Genomic DNA, 25,557 nt, shown 5'->3' on the forward strand with positions numbered 1-25,557 from the left:
CCAAGTGCATTAGGCTGTTATTGTTCCTAATGCTCCAAAGATTTAGCAATTTGTCGTTAGTTCATGCAGAACTACACATTTTTGGAGTTGTGTGTTTCCTTGGAACCGTCACGTAAGTTTAAATATCGAATTCACCTAGTTACATCGACAAATTCCATTACATCGATATCGGAGATTATAATTACATTGCGGTATTGGTTTGTGTTTATTTGCAGGTCATAAGCTTGTCAGTCTTGTACTGAGGTCTGGAAAAAATGTTTTGGAAGATTACAATGATGCTGCAAACCTCCTGAATGCTGTATTAATTGTCGCATGCGAGAAATGACAGTTAAATTTAATACTGTAGTGTGTAAAGCGAACATGGAACGTGTAGACAATTAATTGCAACTTAATTTTCTAATGTCCTCTCAGCGACTGCGATTATTCCGGTATTACCTCAGCGACTAATCTTATTCTAAACAGAAGTAAAAGCCTGCGATTTGAGGGATGTCGAAGCTCAAGTTTTGTACGCTTGCAGAGATGTAATCTTTGATGTTTGGTGGCTTCGACGCGCGGGCATTTTGAAATCCCACCTGGTGCTGAGTCGAGTCAAAACAACCGATCGATGATGTGAATTTGAGTTAAAGAAACAATAATGCAAGCGACGGATCAGGCTGACAGTGAGGACAATTTCAGCACCAAAGAAGAGAAATATAATCTCTCTTCCAACTCAGGAACCGCTGAGTTCCTGGAAGTCGAACAAAACAGAATGGATTCTAGATCTCTTGGAGAAGACACGTGGACTGATTATGGGGACGACTCACAAAGCACACTGGACATCGGAGAAAGGAGCGGTTATTTGCAAATCCCGTTCGGTTTTCAGAGTAGGGGCTCCTATAAACATGCATCAAAGAACTGCGAGATTGTTGGAGGTAATCCTTACTGATTTAACCTAAAATTTTATAAGATGATGCGCTACATGTACATTTGTAAATTACATCATTCAGTTCATAAATATGTCCAGGGAACCACGGTCAAACATGAAACCAATTGGTTGAACCAGTTTTAGTTTCATGTTTACCCTGGCTTTATAGTTGTGCAATATTATGTACCGATCAATTTGAACCTTTAGTGTCCCAGCTGTAGTGTCCAATCAGGATAAAGCTATTATGATTGTAATATATTCATAAGCGAGGTGCGAGTTAACGGTCGAGTTGTTGTTATGGAATGTTCTGTGTGAGTGGGTGAATTAAAATACTGATCTTAGATGCTGGCGGTCCGTTTTCATTTGAGAACTTGTACCAGCGTTCTACACCACCCCCACCCCCTCCCCTGGCATGCCTAGACAATTGACCATTTTCCGTGCCATGGAAGTACATGTGAAACCTTTGATGTGAAACGCCTTCAAGGAGGTGGAGGATTTGAACAATTACTTGTATTGGGTGGGGAATATAAACCTGAAGTGTTGGGAATACATGACGGAATACACGCGTTTCCTGATCCTTATTCCATAGTCAAGTTCAAGGCGAAAATGTTGCTTTTGTAAGTGATTGGCTCACCATGAAGGGCATCCACAAACTTTGTAGTGTTTTTGATGTGCAGAAAATCTGATTAAATTTGGATGAACATATTTCCAGAAAATTATATTAGCAAAAAAAATATACTGTGAATATATAATAATTTTTATTTATTAACTTCTATTTTGTAGTGACACATAATTCCCGATTCAGACAGTTTGTTTTTCTTGATTCACGAGGGATAACAAGTTGGTCTTATGAGAGTGTCTACAGCACAGGTATTGTAGTGATAAGTGGCTGATTCTGTGTGTAGCAAAAATTACTTATATGAAAGTATTTGATTTAAATTAATATACATAACCACTTTTTATAACTGATGGGGATGACTGATGCATTAAGGATACAAACTCAATAACATGATAATGTGGATAGAGTGTAAATTCCATGTTGTTATACAATAATTATTAATAAAATAATACATACTAGTTAATATATATTCTTCACCCCGGAAACTGTGAAGAGACCTGAACGGGTGAGGGATTGTTGGATCGTTTGGGTAGACGGATGGACATTGTGACGGCCAATAAGTGCATTTTTGGCATTTTCTCAGGGTAGCCTAGCGTCAGCTTGTTAAATAATTTTCATCTTTAAAAAGAGTATTTCCTATACAACTGACTACCTAGAAATGCACTTACATATGTATTCGTCAGCAGAATTTCCATCTGTCTACCCAAAGGATCCCATAATCCCACACTTGTACCAGTCGCCCGATAGCTTTTTGATTGGGGTATTGCCATGTAATAATATTATTATTTACTTACTGTCTTGTTTAAATATACAGTACTACTGTCCTAACGGTTTATATTAAATTGTTGATAGTCACAAGGCATCTCAACTACCCATCATATCAGTTCAATGTTCTGCGACTTATCATATTTTCAAGAAAGTTCAATGTATATTTTGCATTGTCAAAAGAGTATGCTTTAAAGGTAAGTCCTAAACAAACTACGGTACATGTATCTGTAATAAATTTTGTTTGCTACAATTATACGTTTAAAGTGTGTTTTTAACATTTATTTAGCAATTTCAAATGACTCAAATTAGGCATGCAGCCTGGCAATTAGGCTTAAAAATATTAAAGAACTTTTTTACCACTTGCGCATGTTTATAATGAATTATATTAGGTATTTTAAGAAAAGTCAAAATTTCATAGCCTGTGTGGCAGACGGAATGAACTGGACGTATTTGCAGACGGTATTTACCTGCGGTTGATTCCTTCTGTGGCACAGGCTTAAGTTTCAAGCTTATCAATTTTTTCTAAATGATATAATTTTCATGTCATGTGCCATACATGCATGTGTGTTGTAAAAAATGTTAAAAAAATGTAATTACATGTAATAAACAGACACCAAAATTTCAGCCATCAACACATATTGGCTAAATGATTAAGCATGTATAGAAAATCTTTTTCCTTATCTTTAAAATCAACGTTTTTTATGAAAGTTGAATGTAGCAGAGTAGTTTAATATGCTTACCGGTAATTTGTTAATGGTGACATTGACTTATTAATTTATTAAGCTAATGTTTCATTTGCGTATAGTGTAGTTTTTTCACTTTGCTCCTAGGGAGATCATTAATTTTTTGGTGTAATGACGACAATGATGATGAAGTTCAACTGTCTCTTCCCCCCCCCCCCCCCCCTTTTCCAACCACCCCCTTCCACCCCTAAGGACAGCTCCCTTAACCTTTTTTTACGGCTTTATTTTTGTGCCTTTTGCAGGTGTTCAACCTAAACTTTCATGAGGTCTTTTCGGTGTCAGCAGAAATGCATTCTGTACTGTGTATGGTATTTAATCACGGCAAAGATGAACTTATCACTGGGGGGACTGGTGGCATGAAGGTAAAAACCACCCCCATCTTACCTGGTATATTATGCAAAGGTTAATTTTGCCTTGTACTTAATCTTGAGCCAAACATTTATGCTAGCTTTAAATCCACAGAGGGCACTTGGCTCATTGCTTTTACAGTGTAGCTACTGTTACTGGCGTAACTTAAACTAAACTGGCCAATCAGATTGCAGGAAGGGAACAATGAATTTCAACAAAAGCCAATTGAACCAATCACGAGCAGACAGAAAACAACAGTTAAAAACCAAAAGTTTGGAATTTTTCACTGTTCGTATCATACTGTGATCTGATTGGCCAAATTTGATCGACTCTGGTAAAAGTAGTCGCACTGTAAAAAAATATATTGTAAAAAGGTGAACTTGTGGTGGGTAAGGTCCTGTTTAGACTTGGTGCCTGTGGCAAGGCCGGTAGTGAACACTATAAATGATGTTCATGCTCCTTGGTGACCTTTTTTCTCCCTTGTTCAAAGCAGCAGCTACCAGCATTTCAAATTCCAACAGGACATTTTCATTATGGCATCATTTGACTACAACTACCAGAATCCTTCAGTTTTTTTGTTTTCTCATACAAATTAGAGCTATTGTTCTTTGCTGTCCAATGGGATTCTGGTAGTTGTAGTTAAATGACGCCATCATGAAATTGGCCTATTAGATCAGGGTCATGTCCCCTAGAATTAGCACTCTTCATGATACATGTAGGTTTAGCTATAGACTGAAGACTGGTAGTATTACATGTATGAAAGCTGTGCTTAAGTGGAGCATTTGAGAGACAAACATGCAAACACAAACAGTCAATAAAAACCCAGATTCAACTAAAATGGAGACTTTTCGTGAAAAAAGTGGGAAGGCAAAGTTGAAAATGTCACAAGCGTATATTTTTTTACTCACACGTGACGCGCATGTAAATTGCAGACAATATGGCGTATTTACGTGCATAATACGCGCGTTTAATGCTGTAATTCCACGGCCAGTACCATGCATGTACCATAAGAGTAACACCTTAAAGTGATGATTTTATGTATTATTATTTTATCAACCTTCTATTACACTCTACTCTGCCACCATACCTACATGTACTCAACTAAAATTAATGTTATTGCATAAATGAGTGTTTACTTCTTAACGTTTTTCTAATCTGGCAGTTCTGGACGTTTGGAGAGATTGATAAGGACAAACAAAAAGCTTGGGAGAGAGATTCAAGACCAATGGCTAACTATGGCTTGGTTTTAAGGTGAACAGTTTATTTTGTCGACCCTGATACATGTATAGTTACCCGTCTGTTTGTGCATTTGACCGTTTTAACGAATTCTTGTTGTTTTGAATGTGTCCAGCAAACAACCACCAAATGGGCCCTTCACAGCTAACGGTCACATGGTACAGAATCCGCCAAGCAGGAGACCAAGTATCACACTGGGACATCCACACCAAAGCGACTTCACCCAGTCAAACTTGAATTTTCTTTGTTAGAGAAAAAATTGTTCCCTGATCCTGTCATATTATATCAAACAAAAAGGTTTCGTTTTCAGGATCGAAAATTTATGTTTAAGCACAAGCTTTCGATTCCCTCACGGAATCTTTGTCAAATGGTGTCGGACGTTTTGGTCACATGATTAAGTTGATAAAATATCACGTGACAAAACGTCCCGGTAGATCGATTGTTTCGCATGTCCCAATGCGTAGCTTGCTCTCCAGCATGGTGGATTTTGTACCATGTGACCGTTAGCTGCAAAGGGCCCATTGATCCTAGATCTTCTCTCTGTTATCATTTTCTTTCTGTATTTTATGTACAGTAAGGAGGTCGATAATTTTATTATTATGTACCTCAGAGTATTTACACGTACCGATTTGTTGGCCCGGTTAGTTGGTTGACAATTGCATGGGCCAATAGGGTACTTCCGAGTTGCTTTGAGCGTCATTTTAAAAGAGAGGCTAAGCGCAAAGTTTTTATTACGAAAATAAGTTTTCGTTCATCTGCAAACAAAACTAATTTTCGTATAAAAAGTTTTGCACTTAGCCTCGCTTTCATAATGAGGTTCAAAGCAACTCGGAAATGGCCACGTTACAATCTGTCGACCGATTTCTTCAGTTTCTATTGGTGTAGCATGGGATGAAAATCAACCTGATGATTCCAAAAATCTGTAGCACTGCCACCGAGTTTTATAAATACCTCTTACTGACCGAGTTCGAGGTCCGCACAGTAAGTTACAGTCCGATTTTTTCCCGTTTGATTTACGGCTCATAAATCAACGGGAAAAAAACGAAGATCCTTGACTCACAGTACGGACCGAGAAAACGAGGTTAGTATGATATTTATTATGTCTCTGCGGTTAATCGAGCGCGTGGAAAAGAAACTCTTTTCAAATAATTAGCGGGCCGTACAGTGAAATACATGTGTACAGCCCGCAAAATTGACCAGTCACGCCACGCGTGCCAACTGAGAGATATAATAAATCAGATTAATTTTCGTCTGCTTGCTCATTTTACAATTAATGTGACTGCGTGATGCAGTGAAGCCTTAATGTGTTGCTTGTGATGGACTGCGTGACTGCGTGACTGCGTGATGCAGTGAAGCCTTAATGTGTTGCTTGTGATGGACTGCGTGACTGCGTGACTGCGTGATGCGGTTCGCAAGTCCAACCCACAAAAATGACCCTTGCTCGCCAACGAGCCCTCAGTACATGTAGCTCAGAGGCTAGGGCTTCCGATCTAGAACACGAATGGTCGTGGGTTCGAATCCCATGTGGGGCTCAGATTTTTTTCTCTGTCCTCTTATGGTCGATTCTTTGCATCTCCCTTTATTTCCTTTATAATTCTAATATCAGTCGCATAGCTCGCTCATTTTCTTTGTGAAATTGGCCTGATTAATTGGTACGTTTGATTTGGCTAAAATCTATTTTAAAATATTTTAGGGCATCCTATCCCGACATGGGAGGAAGTTGGGTGAAGCAAGTAGAACTGGATGAACCCATGCAAGTAAGTCCAGATGATTTACACAGGTGCAGGGATGGATTTACCCCAGGGGTAATTGTTTGTTCCGGGCGGGACGAAGAAAACCCGTCAAAAGCCAACACCCTATGCGTCTCTGACAATGGGTAATTAAAAAAAAAATGTAAACGATAGTTTGTTGTGAACAGTCTGGATTGACCTAGAAGTAGCCAGCGAGCACTATACTGAACTTTGAAATACGGACCTTTCAAAATTAATTCAAATGGACAAAACTACCATAAAATTCCAGATAAAACTGTACCTCTGGGGCTTACTTTCGGTGAGGGCTACACTGTCGTTAGCAGGGTGGAGTGGGAGTTCATTATTGAAGGGAACTGTGCTTTTGGAAATGGGTTTACAGTGTACCTTTAAGGCCCGTTTACACATGCGATTTGTCTCAACCTCACTTAAATTTTTTGCAGCGGCGAATTCTGGGCGATACTGTTGTGTACGTTTTCTGAAAAATCCTGCAAATTTGCATGAAGTTTAAATCGTTTCGAAACTGCTGCGATATTGCGGCGATAAGTCGCGCTGAAATCGCTTCTTGTTTAGAAAAAAAAAGGGATTTAAAATTGAAACTTGCTAGTGATGAAAGTTGCTTTAAAAAGTGCAACAAAAATTGTGTATGGATACTGGCCTTTAGGTTTGACAATAAACAGAGCTTGAAACACTTATTTGGTGACAGTTTAAAACGTCTGACTCTTTAACAGTCCATGGACTTGTCAATTACTTATTAGTCACAGCATTCATGATAAGGCGGGTTTGTTTTAGAAGGATGACGGCATCAGAAATTTGGGGGTTTAGTTTTCGATGGGCGAATTTCAGATGGGATTATTATTATTGTGGAGGCGAAGAGGTATGGTAGTTAACGCGTCGGACTTTTAATCGGACGATTAGAAGATCGGAGGGTCGGTGGTTCAAGGCTAGGTTGGTCTCTGTGTTTATACTGTGTTGTTTCCGTAGACATAAAGGAAACTTTGCTCCACATTGTTTCTCTTCACTCAGGGGTATAAAGCCTGGTTTACACGTACGACGCAAGCGTAAGCATAAACACAAGCATAAGCACAAGAAACCTACGTGTAAACCGGTGCGACGCAAGCGTAAGCGCCTTGTGCTTGCGCTTGTGCTTATGCTTGCGTCGTCCCGGTTTACACGTACGACACAACGACGCAAGCATAAGCACAAGCACAAGGAAATAAAACTGAAAAACAGTGACAATTTGTCAGCGTACACTCATGCGTTGCCATTTGCAAAATGGCGGCAGCAAATTTTTATGCTTCTGCGCTTGCGTATGTCACCTTATGCTTATGCTTATCGCATGTGTAAACATCCTTGTGCTTATGCTTATGCTTGCGTCGTACGTGTAGACCAGGCTTATATGGGTACCGGGGACATACTGCTGGGGGTAACCCTGCGATGGACTAGCACCCATTCAGTGGGGAGTAGCAATAGTCCTTGTTGCTTCATGCTACAGAAACAGGTTTTAGCCCTAAACGTGTGGGCCACTTATGTTTGAAGTGCGACTTTACCAATATAATCACGTGGCATTTTAACATACATCTTACAGTGTACACAAGCATTCTGTCGAATTTCATACTCACTACCCGAAGCAGGCAAAAGTGAATACATTCTGGCATTAAATGACGAAACTACAACTTAACTTATAACTAATTTCGTTGCCTTTCTTAAGTAAAATCTTGACCAGCAAATCATTTTTTTTAAAGTCTAAGACTGAAATACATGGAAATCGACTGCAATAAAACTCAAACTAACCAATTTGGTTTTTTTTTTTTTTCAGCGTCTCTACTGTTTGTCAGAACGAAATGTCGTGGCTTACGACATGGAAGGAAATCTTCTTTTCCAGATACTGGAGTAAGTTAGTGTTGAGAAATGCGTTTGTTTAAATTACCTAAACGTAGAAAGGATACCGACACTGTCGTTTTGACTTTTGCCATTGTCTTTGCAGTGCACACAGAGGACCTGTGACTGGATGTGTTTATTCCAAAGCATGCAACTTTCTTGTGACTGTAGGAACGGATTGTGATGGTACGTTCTCAAACTTATTAATAATTCATCAAGAGAAAACAAAGAAAATCACTGCTGTGACCGTGGTTTGGATATGTGATCCTAATTACCGTAGAATTTTGCCAACTTTAGCCTTGAATTTCTCCAAGAATTATTGATCATTTGAGAAGCCATATCGAACACTCGAAAGTGTGTTTCATCAGTTATCTAAAACCTCGAAGTCGTTTAAAAAACTCGGCTGCGCCTCGTTTTTTCAACGTACTTCTTAGTGTTTGAATATCTGATGAAACACGCTTTCTCGTGTTTGATATATTACATAGTGCATTAAGTCCTGTGAACCATGACGGTCACCGTAATCAACAGTACCATACACACAGAAAAGAACTGCTAATTTTAACTAGTAGTAATCAAAGATTAGGGAGTGCGTTCGATGGTGATGATGTCATCGGCCCCTGTAAACTCTGTGGGGGATGCCAGATACGCATCCCAAGATCCATTCACTATCCCATACAATCTCGACTCCAAACGCAATTAGGAGTGTGTTCTTTCTACGTCGAACGTAATAACGATACCGGTCAATGTTATTGAATGATCACACTTGAAAACTTAGAGCTACTTTGATCAGCACAATGAAAAGTCCAATGGGTTGATACTGCTAGACAGCTAAGTTTATCTGAATGATCAGCCCTTACGACTTTAAACAACAATTACCAAACTGCGCCACAGAAAGGGTTTTTTTTTTTTTTCAATAGCTTTCATTTGAAAGGTTGCACCTTTACGGTTGTCCACAGACTCAAGTTGGAACCGTAAATCTTGGAGAAAATTTGGATATTCAGTGACTACAGTAAATGATTATTTTCTGATTTTTTTTTTTTTTGCAGTGAATGTTTGGAGCAGATCAAAAAGTGGAGGAAAAGTGCATACCTTCACTGGCCATTCCAAGGTAACAATGGGATTTACAATTCTGTACAACAAATCAAATCACATCAAAATATGAATAATCAAATGGTATTACAGTCTTTAACTTTAAAAATGTTTAAACTGTTCACGGACCCCTACAAGCATTTTTCTGTATGATCGCTGAGATTTGAATAATGCCCCCCCCCCCCCCCCCCAGATTTTTTGCTATCGAAATTTTCATCGTATCATTTTTTTGCTAAATGGCTAAAGAATGACCATATTCTGTTATAAGTTAACTTTCATTACATACAATTGTTGGCCAAAGATGTCAACATTGATAAATTTCTCTTATTTCGAAGTACAGTATTTGGAATAGTAAAATACTTTGTTCACATGTTTTAACAGACGTTACAACTTACAAGGTAAAAGATAGTAAAAAGAAAAGGTCAGGAATAACCTGGATAACGCTTTTTGTGCATTACCGCTAAAATTTTTAGGTGTCTGGTTGAGACCTCACACTAATTCCGCTTCTGATTGGTGGCTATTTCCCGCTCGCGCAAGCTTTGTCGGGTAGAGGTGGCTAAACGATCTAACGTCTGTTAGTGACGAAAAATGTTAAGCCCCGGCGAAAAGATCAAGCATTTTCTTCCAACATCGTGTTTGTCACACCAAAGGTTAGGATAAACGGACAAACAATATTAAAGCAAACATAGGGCAAAGTGAGCTCACCTAATGCTTTTTTGCGCATTACATCTGAAATTATGACTTGGGTAAAAAAGATCAAACATAATTATTTTAGTAGCGCAAAATGTTGGATGAAATTGTTTGATCTAGATCAAACGTGGAAAACCATTTAGACGCAATGTTGAAAGAGGCGACTAAACAGTAAAACAGTCATGGTCTTCTAAGACGATGTTGGGCGGAAATGTTTTATTGTTTTGCTGGGGCTTGAGATGAAAATATTTGACCTGGACAAAAATGGAAAGCCATAATAATGCGATGTCAAAAGAGGAGGCTAAACAGTAAAGCACGATGTTGGGCGGAAATGTTTGATCGTTTAGCTGGGGCTTGGATAGTATTGTTTAGCGCCTTGCATGAAAATACATCATGAAAGGGTAACCAAACAAACAAACATGCAAAAATATCAAAAATAAATATAAATAAATAAATGAATGAATAAATAAATAAATAAAAAAAAAAGTAAGCAAGTGAGTAAGTAAGTAAAAAAGTAAATAAATAAATAAATAAATAAATAAATAAATAAATAAATAAATAAATAAACAAAGAAACAAACAAATAAATAAAATGAGTTTCTTGAACATGACCTATTAGATAACGTTATTCTTTGTTTTTTTAAGTTTACAATGTTGCTGAAGAGTTGCTATTGTTGTATTTTTTTTTTTTTCACAATCAGGCCATAACAAAGATTATGTTGCACCCGGAAACTTCAGCTCTGGTGATAACAGCAGCCATGGACGGCATTGTAAAAGTGAACTCACTCGATTTTATGGAAGAGATATACAGGTGAATAGACTTCTCAAATTCATTAATAATTCAAAGCCAAAGACAAAGGAAATCATGCACTGTGACGTGTTTGGATATCTGATGAAAAACTCCTCGTTTCTGCATCCTTAATTTCCCATTCAAAATCAGTTTGTGTGAAGTTATATCAAACACTCGTCACAGTGTTTCATCACAATATCGAAAACCTCTAAGTTCGTCAAAAATACTCCGCTACGCGTCGTATTTTCAACTCTCTGCTCGATGTTTGATATGTGATGAAACACTGTGTCTCGTGTAACTTGATATATTACATCATACACAGTGAAGTTTCAAGATAATCACCTCAGCCAACCACAAAAAAGGGCATACAGCACACTTAATCAATCAAAAATTGAAACTGGTCGAATTTTAAGTGATCGTCTGTCACCCAAGTCTCTTTTTAGAAGGAACATCTCTCCACTCCAATGAGAACAGATAGAGCTGGTGCTTAAGGCCTCCACTTTACGGAGCTGCTACACGTAAAGGTGGTATTTTTTCTGTAACTTGCAACGCAACGCTATCGTTAGCACTGCGTTGTAAGTTGAAGAAAATATATTACACCACAAAGCACATTGAGGCTACTCCTTTCCTGGAAAAAGGAACGCATTTTTTTGTTGCTAGACATGTTTTGAAAAAAGGGTGTGCCACGTAGAAACTCGCCCATCTCGCTGCCTCTCTTGCAACGGCGTCGCGATGCAATCTACGGCAGTAAACTGCCTCGTCTAGCAGCGCCTTTACATACAGAGAGAGTTTATGGTGTTGCTTTTATAAAGTCGGTTCATTACATTGTATCTTCATTTCAGCCTGCCCGTGTTTTCAGAGGGGATTTACTGGATGAATATTGTCTCGCCAAAGCTTATATACTGCTGCTCTAATCGCGTTATAGAGGTGTTCTCTCTCAATCATTTGTGTGACTTCTGGGCCTTGTCACGCTGTTCTGTCACGTCACTTTCTTTGGTCACGTGCAGAGGAAAGTCCACACGTGTCATGGCAGTTGGGAATGACAGCAGGTATTGTTCTGGGATTCGTTGTTGTTGTTGTTGTTGTTGTTGTTGTTGTTGTTGTTGTTGTTGTTGTTGTTTTCCTCTCTCTCTGTTGGTACACGTGTATGGCGATAAATGACAAAAACGACACCGTGTAAGTAGGCGCGACAGTGGCGCGTTTGAAGAAGCCCGTAAATTGGTCAGAAAACTAAATGCCATACTAGCACTTCCTCGACGTCCTCCACTTCTATTTTCCAAGTCTTACTGGTGGGCGGGTCTAACAAAATAATTATTAGAAATTTCTGGCGAATCAGATGCCCAAAACTCTAATACAATGCTCGTCAAGGTTAAACCCTCCTTGAGTACGTCTTCTATTGGTGGTCTAGCAATTTTCCATTTACTTATTTCCCTCTTTGTTTGCCACCTCTGCCTGCTACACCGCCGATTCAATGTTGTATCCTCTATGGACAGTAGCGCACAAAAAGCCACCATGAAAACCCAACTTGCAACAATGAAACAGGGGGAGGAGAGGGAGGTAAAGGCAAGGCAAAATGGTGCAACCTTGGAAGAAAATTGACGAGGATTGTCGTCTGATGAGAGTAGACTCCCACAACTATCTGTCCCAGGATCTCCAAGGGTGGGCTTTGGTGTGAAGGGAATGTAAGTGCTAAGGTAGAATAAAGGATATTTTGTGGTTGCTCTGTGTATTATATTCTTTGTTCTGGCCAACGGACTACTTTATCGATCTCGTGCTTTGTTTTATCCAGTGTTCGTTTGATTTCCCGGAAGCGCCATAACCTCTCCACAGTCCTCCCTCCACCGCCCATCTCACCTCTGAACATGGTAAAAGATGTGACATACAACAGGGAGTTCAACATGATGTACTTGTTGATTAATGAGCAAGAGATCTGGGTCTACTATACCAGGTATGATTTTGTCTTCAGGTACAGATCAGATGTAAACTGAGCTAAAAATTGCAGTGGTCTTATGGAAATTAAATCTAGTATAAGCACAGCGTAGGGTCTTCTGTTTTAATACTTTGTCAAGACTCAATGAAATTACCACATATCGTCACTTCACGGCATTATACTACCGCAGCTTGTTAGGCAATGTTGTCCATACTAGTTGTGAGAATTTATGGCGTCAAGATACGTAAAACGAGTGACGCATGGTTGGACTTTGTTGTTAATTGTTGTTGAAGAGGGTTGGACGTGTTAACGCCACGTGTGATAAAGAATTCGACACACGTTGAGCAATAAATGAAAAAGGAAAAAAATGGAAATAAAAAAGTTGGAACTTTTTTTTTTATCAACTTAGTTTGAAACGTGTTCCGCTGTTAGCTTACGAAATTAATCGAATGTCACGCTGTTTGTACAATGAAATTTTGTCGTCGCCTTTACGTTCCTAAGTTTACTTACAGTGTATGTTCAGGGGCACTGCCCAAATAGGAAGCTTAGGCAATAGGGCAGACGAAGAAAGAGAACAACGAAATATCCTTGTGTGACTAAAGCGACATATCATCTAGTTGTCACGCTTATCACACAGGACAGTTGGCGCTTTCCTCCTTCAGCCGACCGGTTGCGTAAGGTCACTAATTTGCTGCATCGCTTCACCGAGTATCCAGCAAGGCGTTTGCTTACTGACCAGGTTTTGTTTTTCTTACATCCCAACAAGATGGCTCCACAAATGGTAATGACCTATTTTATGACAATTTTGTTTCTTTCAGGACAAATCCAGCCACCCGAGTGGAGTCCTGGAAACTAGATTTCATTGACGACATTCACAGTCAACACTCCCAGGATCCTTTGCAGAAGTCCAGGGCAAGTAGTCCTTGGCTCAGTGAGGGAAACAGGTAAACTTGGCATGATGTTTGTAATGGTTAGAACGAGTTTACCATAATGATCAATTGTCGGCAAGCTGAGCTCCATGGAATAAAGAGGAGAACTCTTTACACCGATGAGGGATTTTGAATGCGGTGGCCGGTTTGTAATGGTGGCATTTTCTATATGCCAAAGGTTTTTCCTTACGTTTCTTCTGGACGGAAATGTGTTTTTCTTTGTAAACTTGGTCTTAACAAACTTTCGGGCGGACAAAAACCGCCGCCCGGTTAGCTATGTTGGGATAGCACCGGACTACCGTGCGGGAGGTGGCTTCCTCAGCGCGCGAAGAAATTCCAACTTTAAACACGACTTAACTTAATGGCGATACACAGTGTGCAACATTTTTTATTCTCTCCTACAGTTATGGCTCATGTGCAGTATCTTTAGGAATCAATGTTTCTTGTTACTAAAATGTACTACATGTATTTTGATAACTTTGTTACTATTCTCAGATCTCCAAGCCCTGTTGCTGGTGATTCGCCATCACTCAGACCCAGTTCCTATCTTACTCGGGAGTTCAGCGGGAGAGAATCATCGCTATTGGCGCGGAAGGAGAAAGTAGTGATCACGTGTCTAGGAATGCTGTATTCTCCAATCATAATGCAGTCTATGGAGGGACCAGCATGCCCTGATGCAACGCAATTCTTAATGGCGGGAACTCAGGTAGGTTATTAAGTAGAAGCTTTGCTTTCCGTTGCCTCCACTTGTTACTGCGCATATGTTCTGCGCATCTCGAGATGGTCCAGAAAACTTGGGTTTCTTAGGGATGGTGACTACTAATGTAAAGGTATTTTGCACGGTTTATGACTATGCGGGAAAAGCAGATCTTATGACGGGCTTTGCAATTCAAAAAGAAAACTTGGTAATCACGCATTTTTCTGAGATAATCGAGCTTCAATTTGGAAAGAAAATGTCATATGTTCTTTTTCATTAAGACGCTTTTTAGAATTATTGCTGCTTGATTATCTCGGCAAAATGCATGGTTACCCTCAATTTTTCTTTTTGGATTCGAACAGCCTCGCTAAGATCTACTTTTCCCACATAGTGAAAAACTGTGCAAAACTTCCTCTGTTTTAGGAGACACCGTCCTTAACTCTTTTGTTAACAAATTGTCAATAATTATTTTCTCTTTACAGACTCTTATTGATTGTTCACCATGCGTATACAATCAATGAAACCAACAATCGATGGCAATCAATAGCAACCGATAGCAATGGATATCACTTAATCGATTGTCAGTGGCAATCGATGGTGAAGATTTTTGTCACCTTTTATTGATTGGTATTGACTTTCAAAACGAATCAATGGTATACAGTCTACCCTAGAAACGTATTTTTGTTCTGGAAAGGTTTAACTATACTTATAGTAGCTGCAAAATTGAGAGGCATCATGGTTCGTTTTGAAACAAACTGTTTATTTCTTCAAGGAGTTTTAGCACCCCAACCCTCACCGTACTTCTACCGTCCGGAAAGAACAGATTTTCGAGGATTTCACTGTAAAAGCCTGTTTGAATTGTGTGTTTTCTGCAGGATGGAAGGGTGCTGTTTCTTCACTTGTTTTGGCAAGGTCTGAAATATCATCAGTTACAAGCCAACAAGGATGCTGTAAGTGCCGAAAATAAGGAGCTCTTTTTAAGGTCGGCTTCAACTTGAGTTTAGCACAACCATATAGCGCGACGTTTAAACTGAAAGGATATCTGTTCAAAAGCTTACATGCTCTTACAGACAATAAAATGACGTCAAGTGGAACCACGACCCGCAGGGGAGTGGTTTCACTGCCAAGTTTTGAACACTTATGGCGTCACGTTTATGGTCTATAAGAGTATAGACAAAAGGAAACTGCCGTGGATTTGTTTTACAATAACGTGGAAAAAAAACGAGCGGAATTGGGTTTATTTTCCGTTAAGGAAGGCGCGCGTTACATCTGTCGTCATCTTTATTGACTGTACTCTTGTAGACAATGTCTACGAGCCAATCAACGCGCAAAAATTTTGACAGTTATTGTAAAATTATCCTTAGACATTATCAGATCCTTGAAGCCCACAGTTGGCTAACCTGCGCGCACCTTATCCTTTCCGCTAAGAGGGTAGAGAAGCCGTCAGGGCGTAGGAGAATAACTGGCCTATCGGAACAGATTTTGTTAATTTATTCTGCATTGTTATTTTACAGGTTCTCGAGGTATACCATGATCAGGTGATGAACACCCTGGTTACAAAGTGCAGGCATCCTGGGATTGTTATCCTTATTTGGTCATTACCATTATTACAGTTGCTAAAGCGTATTGATTGTAAGGCTGACATGACGTGTTTTACCAGAATGGTGAGATGTGTTATTTTATTTTTCTGGAAGTGGTTTATATGAGATGTGCGTTGTTTGCCAAATCTATAGCCCCCTTCGTACGTAAACTGAACAAAAAAAAAAAAAAGAAAATAAAAAAAAAAAATAGTAATAAATAAGACCCCGTCTGCGCGCGCTGATATATTTTAGTTAATAGAGAGATTTAGAATAAACGGGGGTACACTTCTTTCCCCGTTTTCATTTTAAATTGGTTGGAAAAGTCAGATAAGCACTTTTTTTAACAAATTAAGCAAGGACAAGGACTTTGGTCTTTTATTAACTATGTAACCCTTGATATGTATCTTTATCAGTCAGAATGAAATAAAGATGATGATGATGATGATGATGATGATGATGATGATGATGATTATTATTATTATTATTATTATTATTATTATTATTATTATTATTACAAAAACGTTTATGGCAAACGGCAGAAATGACCACGTGACCATGTTTATCCTTCATTTACCGCTCACTGTTTTCAGTTTCTCAGTAAAGTTGAGTAGTTGGCGTTAGCATCAAAGGACTGAATTATTTTGCAGTATTCTCATCTATCTACTACTTATTTGAAGAAAATATAAAAGCGAATCTCACGTTTTGCCGTTTTCCGTGAACGCGATTCTATATCTCTGTAATGTCACGAAAGGTGTTATCGTCGTTTGAAAAGATGGCTCAAAATTAAACATTTGTCTCATGATTGAGCCACGTTAGGTGTGGATCGCGAAGTTTCGACCGTTATACAGCTGGTCTTCATTAGGCGATAGTGTCGACTGACTGTATTTTTATACGCTCAAGCAGTTTAAGGCCTGGGTCAAGGGCTTTTAAGAGGAAAAACCATTTATTCTAGATAACTTTAACAAATTCAATGGCACTGAACTGAAATTTGGAAGATAAAAAGATCTCATCATTCTGAAAATTTCTAAGCATAATAAGTAGTGCTATAGATCACGTGACATGTCACGTGATCATTTTTGTGAAAAAAGCAAAGATTTGACAGGTAGGCGACGGTTTTAAGAGAATACATCAAACAAAAACGCGTTTCTAATAAAGATTAAATATCTCCATCGCTTCACGTTTGGAATGATCGTCCATTGTTCTCCAGAAAAAAATTATCAGGGCAAAGGTCATTTTTTAGTCCACAATTCAACCTTTGATCGTTAATTTCTCCAATTTAAAAACTTAAGGACAGTCATTCCAAACGTAGAAAGTTAAATATTTAAAATCTGCTTCGGAAACACTAATTCAGTTATCTTTATAAAGAAAATTCGCCGCCATATCGCCGATTTACGAAATTCTCATTTTTTGGTCACGTGATGTGTCACGTGATCAAAATTATACGTTAAGGCAAAAGAAAACATTAAGTTTAATATTCAGGGAAAATTTCATCCTGTTCTAGGCAGACAAACCGAAGATAGAGGGGATCATTCATAATTTCTGAACACCCTTCAAACCCAGGCCTTAAACTGCTTGAGCGTACCGCTGTGGTTCATGGTGATTGGCGTATTTTGATCGTCCCTTTTGTTTTTAGTGATTGGTGGATTTTGATCCTCGTTCTTTACACTAGGCCTTCTATCCCTATCCGCCATGGTAACAACCAGCTTTTGATCGCCATATGCATTAATCACGATGCCACTCACATTGATACACAGCCAGTATTTCGGTAGAAACGCCACCATCGACATCCATATGAAAGAAACGTGAGAGAAACGATTACTTTTTAGCTATCATATTTTTGTTGTTGTTGTTGTTTGTTAAAAGATCGAAAACGTTTTTTTTGTGACACCTGGGTATATTAACTTTTTTAACCCTAATTCTTGAGCCTAACAATCACAAAGCTAACACCAGCACTTTTCCTTCACTGTATAAGTTTTCCAAGAAACAGTTTTCACCGATGTTTCGTTTTACCAACAGACTATATGCTCTGATAAAGGACAAACGCTCGAAACGTCAACTTTTGTATCTTTACGGTGGCCAATTTGCCTTGTTAGCTCAGTTGACAAAACCAAACTCATTCGTTTAAACTACCCTTCTGACGCAGCACCACGGTTTATTTAAAAAACTTTTCATGTAGGTATCTTACAGCGGTTACCAATAAAACGCGACCTACGGCATTCAAAAGAGTCGGATAAAGTTGCGTTTTGGTGGACGTCAATCAAACAAAAGCCGTTGAAATTATTTTGAATTCTGATAAGGTTCCAAGATAACCCGGCAAGAAACTAATAATTTTACCTCGCTAAGAGAAGGTAAACTTTATTTAAATTGATTCTCGAGCCAGATCAAGCGCAAATAAAAGGTATTTTTGAATTAAAAATTTCAATTTTCACTGCACCTGCTGCACGTGATAATTTACTCACTTGCACGCAGCGCTGATTTATTATCAGGTGTAGCGATTTCAAATGTTTCATAAAAAAAAAAATACGGCGTCGTCTAAACAATGCCCATTTTGTTTAGATAATCTGGCTTGGAAATCAACTTTCATAAAGTTTACCATCCGTCAGCAGCTGTCAATTTCTTGGTTCTGTTGCCTTGAAATGTTCTCAGAATTCAAAATAATTTCAATGGCCTTTCTATGATTGACGTCCACCAAAACGCAACTTTATCGGAGTCTTTTGAAGGCGATAGGTCGCGTGTTATTGGTACCTGTTGTAAGTTTATCTATTTCACCGATTGTTTGCTATCAGAACAATCTCTTGTTGTGCGGGCACAAAAGTGGATATCTACACCTTCATTCTGTGGCATTGGAAAGTCAGGAACATGGCGAAAATGAAGGTAAGTATGAGAAGATAAATTGTTCCATGATCCTGTCATTTGGAGTTTAGAAAGCAAGTTAGCTTTCAGGATCCAAAATACATTTAAGCGTACAAGCTTTCGACTCTTTGTCTAGTTGTGTTTCTAGAAACCAGTTCTGAAAATGGGTGCGAATTTTAGAGGCCAGGTCTGAATCAAAGGCTCGTGTGAGCCGGCTTATGGATGAATTGGATCAGTGTGGAAACGATAGTTGGGCCAGTTAGTAGATTGGTAAATAAATCCGACAGTTTACAGTGGATAATGGTCCTTTTAGTATAATTCGTATAGTTTGTGAAAGAACTTCTACAAATTTGGATAAAAATGCCCTGCAACTTCTCATATTTGACCTGGTCTACGTGGCCTCCTCAGAAGGATAATTACCCTCAACATTTTGTTCAGTATGAAATTCTATTTTTACAGACGACAGAGCTGTAGGGTCCAAGCGGCCTCCTCCCAGGGATCATCAGAACAGTATCAACAGCGTGGATTCTAACGCTAACCTGGAAATATTCTGCAGTGTCAGGTAAAAAGAAAGTTTTCATCTATTGAAACATTGCTGAGACTCTTTTTTTCTTTTTTTTTTTGGGGGGGGGGGGTGGGGGTGGAAGGCATTTTTGAACAATATCAGCCTTGTTTGTGGGGGCACTACCACTGAGGTTTGGCTGTATTTTGGCCAAAACTGCTCAAATATTTAACAAAGAACCTTTCCTCTAACACAACATTGCTCTTAGAACACGGGGGTGGGGGAGGATATTAATTGATTTCTTGGAGGAAGAACAAAGTTTTAGTTTTTAGTGATTTCTCTAAGATACACAGGACAATTTTTTTCCAGGTGTTAATCCACTTCCATCCTAGTCATCCGCAGCCAAACATGTATTGCGCATTAATTCCATTCCATTGCGCATATGCCACACATGACATTCCTATCCTAGCAGTATACAGGATGTTTGTCCCATGAACCTAGTGTAATGGCCTTAGCTCCCACGAGTCTCCTGTAGCTCAGTGGTAGAGCATCCGAACTAGTAATCGGAAGGTCTTAGGTTCGACTCCTGATAGGAGCACTCGGATTTCTTTTTTCCGAGTATGCCGGTGTCACTTACTGAATAATACATCATTCTAATTTATACTAGTTTCTGTGCACTAGTGAGGTAGTTGTTAACGAAACCCAACCATTATTTAACGTTTCTATGGATACAAATATATCTTTTGGCTATTCAAAGGGACACTAAAAATAGTTGACACTGCCCATTTAAACATAGAAGACTTAAAGTGACGTTTTTGAGTCTTGGAAAAAGCTTGACTAGAGCCGGAAAACAAACAAAAGAAACGAGACAGTTGATTTTTTTTTTTCTTTGCCCGTTGCATTCACTTTGCTATCGATAGTCTGCGCACTTTTAACAGGCTTTCTCCAGTATTGTAATAATTGAGCAGATAGCTATCACTGGATATAACAAAATTAAATGACTTTAAATTTCTTTATCTTTTAGTTGCGATGGTGTGATTAAAATTTGGGACAGAGATAAGATCCTCCTTCGGGAAATCATGATGGACGAAACATTAACAGTGGCTTCCTTTCTCAACAATCGGGGTGAGTGCGTTCTTGTAACTCTTTCGCGTTTGCTTATATGGTTTAAACTTTTAAGTCTGCGATAAAATCCTTTCAAGTGTGGGGTTTCAATCTAGGGCTACAGAGCTCCCTTGGGGCTGTTTATCTTGCTGAACAAGGTTGGTCTTTCTTTGGAGTCTATAGTGCGACCATTCAAATGAAAGCTACTGAGCAACACTCTCCCGGTGGTGGTGCTTATTATGCTGCACAAGCTGGTTTAAACTTTTGAGTCTGTGGATGAAATCCTAAAGTGTGACCATTCAAATGAAAGCTAATGAGCAGTACTTTCCTGTGGTGCTGTTTATTATGCTGTACGAGGTGGTTCTAACTTTCGGGTTTGTGGATGGAATGTGATTACAACTTTGTTCAGTCAATTATTAATAAGTAAAAGCTTCTGAGGAATACTGGTGTTTGTGTTTGAATGTGTTGAAGAAATCGTTATGTTTTTTGGTCCTCACGAAAGCTACACCGAGCAGTACTTTTCCTTTGTTCTGTTGGTTTTGTTGCACTAGGGATGGGGGGTTAGGTTTTGAACATCTGGATGGCACCCTTAAAGTCAAAAGATATTGCACAGTTGTGCCGAACATTGCCTTATATTTTACAAAGTGTTCTTCGTTCGATTTTTATTTGCTGTTGCGGTATTATGATGTTGTGCTTGTTGTGAATATCTGCACAAAGGTCTGAGTTAATCATCGAGTATAGTAATGATTAGGATTTTCGTATCGTGCCAAGGAAGCTGATATGACTAGTTAATTTAACAAAATCTTTGCTGTGATTTTGTTTTCAGGGGACATTCTCATCGGATTTAAACAGCACATTTTCATAATTCCGAACGAGAAAGGTAAATAGCAAACACGTGACATCTAACTGTGAAATGTAGAAAATCGCCAGATATTTTCACAGCGGATTCAAACGAAAACAGACTTTGTCAACGGTTTCGCTTCTCTTCCTGTAGTTTACCCTGTGAAGGATGGATTGCCGTCTGTCTTTGGAAGTGATCCTCTCGAAGACGAGGCATTTGAAACAGGTAAGACAATTCCTTGTCTACTTCGTATTCAGATCTTAGTAGTGTGCCTCAGAACGCCGTAGAACGAGCGTAAGAAGAGACTCCAAAATCCACAACGACAGCGCCGAAGAAAACGTCACTTGAAAATATAAATTCGCTTTGCTTGTACTACTTCGCGATAATTCCAATTCGTTCAACTTGTACAATGTGGCTGAACTATCCAGTAACAGAACTGGACTGGTGGGAATAACTGTTTCATTAAAAACAAGAAGGAAATATTGCTAGATCTTGCTGATTTCGCCTTGCAAGAACAACCACAAGACAATTAATTGTATTGGTCGCTTTTTCTCGGCCATGGTATAATGGCTCATAAAACCATTGCCGCTAACTAAGCCAATCACATCCCTGGGATTGCATTATACAATGATCCAGTTTTTAATAAACTGACGTTATGTATGTTATCGATATATTTTACCTTTTTTTTCTTTCGCAGAATCAGATATCTATGAGGACCCGTCTGTGAGATTTGAAAGCAAGAAGATTCTTCAGCCAGACCCCACTAACATGGAAAACTACTTGGTAAATGATGTTTGTAAACGATTTGATACCCAATCAGTGGATAGTGTTTTTCGCGCGCCCTGATTGGACGCTCAAACTCTGGATAAATTTGATATTGCCCTCCCGGTACTCTCCTCTATTTCGCTCGCGAGGTATTTTTTGTCATTGAAACGAGTTTTGTTTTTTAATTTTTAATATTCTCTTCGCTTTTCGTTTACAAAAACACTCTACAGACAGTACATACTACATTGTTTACAATTCAACTAAGGTATTTATCGTTCGGTAATACAAATGTAGACCATTTCCGAGTTGCTTTGAACCTCATTTTGAAACTGAGGCTTCGTGCGAATGAACCATTGCAATTTTAGTTATTCTTTGACTGACAAAAACACTGCATCCACAGGTTCTTTTTGAAAAACACTTTTCGGGCTAATTACAATGATCTACAAGTGTTTCACTTTCTTTAACATAAGCATTGTGAGTTTTGGGTACAAAGCATGCCATTTGGAAAAATCGCGTTTAAATTACATTAAGATGTAAGTGAAAGAAATGCTCTGCTAGCGATTATGATTGCAATCGTTCATTTTTGTAAATTTATGTTTTTAAAAACTATATCCTTTCTTCCGTTTTTTTATTTTTATTTTTATTTTAATTTTTTTTTAACCATTTTAACCTTTACATTTGTAAATCAGACGTAGTAATTCACGTTTACCACCACTGTTATTAGGCCTTGATTTTTACATTGAATTTGAGGATTTATATCATTCTTACTTTGGAATCAGCTGTTACTTGTGTCCAATTAACACCCTAGCTCTGTCTTCTCGGCGTGCTAAAATGGGGGCAGGAGCCCCGTGTTTTATCGAACCAACGAGACGCTTAATAGATTGTTTGGGACACAATTGAAGAAAGTATGAATTTGACGGAAGACTTTGACAAGTTGTAGATCCATTAACTAAATAGATTATCTGATAACAAAAAAAACGTAATCGCCAAAATGTGTGCAAATTGAGTTCTTGTGCACTCACCTTCGCTCGCTTATTAGAGATGTGCTTTGTTCGCAGTAAATGAATAGTTAATGCGTCTGAGAAACGTAAAGAAAGTTTCTTTTTTAGTTATATCATTTAACCCACGACATGCTTCTGAATGTCTGAACACTTTAAAAAATTAGTTTGAGAGTCTGTTTCGTAGCTGTTGTGTCCAATTACGTAAAGTATTTTATTTTTACATTACGGGATTTCAATTGCTGCTCCTTTCGAGTTAGAATCTGCTTAAGTTTAAGGCTCGGCGAGTTTAAACTCTGCTCGCCATATCCCCCGCGCTCCGATTAACTCTAATGTGCTCTTAAACTTTCATGTACTCTCTCCTGCTCTCCCATCAATTCTCATTTTCTTTCCGGAGTTTGAACTGTCATAAGTTCCTCGTTCGTGTAAAGCTACACACTCATTTGTAGCACTCCACTTAGCCCATGTTTGTTTTTCGTCTGGCTAATGTCATTGGGGTCCTTTCCAGGTACCATTTCCAAATTTGCAGTTAAAGACGTCGTGGTTCATGGAAGGAAGACCTCCCCCAGATCTTGAACAACAAAACCAACAAGAAGAGGAAGAGGTGAGCGGTGATTTCAAACATTATATACTTATATAAGAAAAAAGAAAAGAAAAAAAGAAAAAACATTGAGAATGATGTATTATTCAGTGAGTGACACAGGCATACTCTGAAAAAGGCAAATCCGAATGCTCCTATCAGGAGTCAAACCTACTAAAGACCTTCCGATTTCTAGTTCGGATGCTATACCACTGAGCTACAGGAGACTCATGGGAACTAAGGACATTAAGTTAGGTTCATGGGACAAACATCCTGCATACTGCTAGGATTGGAATATCAGTTTGTGGCATACAGCTATTTCAATTAACGTTGTCGGATGAAAATAAAGCTAAAAGACAAGACCGCAATGTTTTGTGGGATTATTTTTTGTGAATAATTTCATCAAAATCATCCCTGCACGTGCAGGTCATTGTACTGCTAATTACAACCTATTGTTTTCTCCAGGCATGACTGATTTTGATGAATTTATTCATAAAAATCCCACGTAAACTTTTGGTCTTGTCTTTTAGCTTCATGCTTTGAACCCGACTACGTTAGTTGAAATGACTGTATGTGCAATGGAATAAATGTGATGGAATATTTTAAGCCTGGTGAATAAATGAGAATGATGTATTCTTCAGTGAGTGACACAGGCATACTCGGAAAAAGGAAATCCAAATGCTCCTATTAGAAGTCGAACGTAAGACGCTCCGATTACTAGTTCGGATGCTTCAGGAGAATCAAGGGAGCTAGGCTATCTTGTTTGTCACAAGAACCTAATTTTATGGCCTACCTTCCACGAGTCTCCTCCAGTTCTTCTGAGCCTCAATTGTGTACTCATCTATAATTCTTTTCTTCCATTTTTAGTCAATCAGCTTAATGTCGGACAGCCTCTCTCTCGCCCCAACGGAAATTTACGACTCCCCGTCCACCACCCCTAGGAGATTATCCTTGATTAGCTCGGTGGCTATGTCTGAGCGCAGAGCGAGCACGGAACTGTGGGAACTTCCTGAATTTGGTGATTCACCTGTTTCCTCGCCACCAAGAACTCCACCACCAGAACCAACACCACCCTTCACCCCTCCCCCGGTAAGGCTTCTTCTACTACTACTACTACTACTACTACTACTACTACTACTACTACTACTACTACTACGACGACGACGACGACGACGACGACGACGACGACGACGACGACGACGACGACGACGACGACGACGACGACGACCACCACCACCACCACCACCACCACTACTACTGCATGTACCAAAAGAAAACCTCCCTGAAAAGCTTTTGTTTGTATGCGTTCATCTAAACGGAGATTGGCAATTAGTACATGTCTATTTCGTCTTTCGCGTCTATTTTTAAATAACCAGGCGTTTTCACATTGTTATCACAGGCAAGACATCGCGACAAAGATAAACAAAAAACAGAAAATAAAACGAGGCGTAGTGAAGTGTGTTATTTATTATAAGTATTACAAATTTTGTTGTTATTATTTTTTAACCAACTTCGAAGTGTTTGGGATTGGGATGAAACACCGTTCCAGTGTTCGATATAGCTTGTAAAAGCATTAAGAATTCTTGGAGCAAATTCAAAGCAAGAGTTTACCTCCTTCGCGTCAGTGATGACCTTTGTCCTCTCTTTCATGAATCATTGTTTCGTTTAAGAAACCTTATAACGGTCAGCTTATCTAGTAGTCGTGTTAAATTAGTTTCTGTAAAGCTTTATTTATTTTATATTTTAGGAAGAAGAGTCTGAAGAGGAACCGAGTGAAGGTACGTATCTGTTCTCCTTTGCTTTAGTTTTGTTTCGTTTTAGGCAGTGAATAAATCGACATCGTAACCAAGTGTGACTTAGAACCTTCTATCACACATTTATGGCTAGACAGCGTTCAAGATCTGGGCCAGTGGCCAGGGTTGTACTATGCTTACGATAGAATTTTACATCATAGCAAAGGAGA

The 25,557-nt window shown here is 38.9% G+C and overlaps 1 protein-coding gene across 1 annotated transcript in view; it reads left to right on the forward strand.

The window, feature by feature from the left end:
• LOC146453200 (uncharacterized) overlaps positions 1-25,557 on the forward strand; it is a 38,136-nt gene that overhangs the window by 30 nt on the left and 12,549 nt on the right. Inside the window, exons 1-26 of the mRNA XM_085096853.1 lie at positions 1-112; positions 216-911; positions 1,688-1,774; positions 2,376-2,485; positions 3,277-3,396; positions 4,545-4,633; positions 6,312-6,375; positions 8,186-8,259; positions 8,354-8,433; positions 9,294-9,355; positions 10,727-10,836; positions 11,658-11,864; positions 12,605-12,763; positions 13,564-13,689; positions 14,170-14,380; positions 15,247-15,321; positions 15,886-16,035; positions 18,738-18,825; positions 19,264-19,366; positions 20,331-20,431; positions 21,237-21,290; positions 21,405-21,476; positions 21,949-22,034; positions 23,523-23,618; positions 24,462-24,683; positions 25,342-25,372. The exon at positions 1-112 is cut by the window's left edge and continues 30 nt beyond it. Of these exons, the coding sequence (XP_084952979.1) occupies positions 635-911; positions 1,688-1,774; positions 2,376-2,485; positions 3,277-3,396; positions 4,545-4,633; positions 6,312-6,375; positions 8,186-8,259; positions 8,354-8,433; positions 9,294-9,355; positions 10,727-10,836; positions 11,658-11,864; positions 12,605-12,763; positions 13,564-13,689; positions 14,170-14,380; positions 15,247-15,321; positions 15,886-16,035; positions 18,738-18,825; positions 19,264-19,366; positions 20,331-20,431; positions 21,237-21,290; positions 21,405-21,476; positions 21,949-22,034; positions 23,523-23,618; positions 24,462-24,683; positions 25,342-25,372 (2,854 nt within the window). The 5' untranslated portion in view covers positions 1-112; positions 216-634. The remainder of the gene's footprint in view (positions 113-215; positions 912-1,687; positions 1,775-2,375; positions 2,486-3,276; positions 3,397-4,544; positions 4,634-6,311; positions 6,376-8,185; positions 8,260-8,353; positions 8,434-9,293; positions 9,356-10,726; positions 10,837-11,657; positions 11,865-12,604; positions 12,764-13,563; positions 13,690-14,169; positions 14,381-15,246; positions 15,322-15,885; positions 16,036-18,737; positions 18,826-19,263; positions 19,367-20,330; positions 20,432-21,236; positions 21,291-21,404; positions 21,477-21,948; positions 22,035-23,522; positions 23,619-24,461; positions 24,684-25,341; positions 25,373-25,557) is intronic.

The sequence above is a fragment of the Pavona decussata genome, unplaced genomic scaffold, assembly GCF_977016875.1.
Source record: "Pavona decussata unplaced genomic scaffold, jaPavDecu1.1 SCAFFOLD_344, whole genome shotgun sequence".
Taxonomy (NCBI): Eukaryota; Metazoa; Cnidaria; class Anthozoa; order Scleractinia; family Agariciidae; genus Pavona; species Pavona decussata.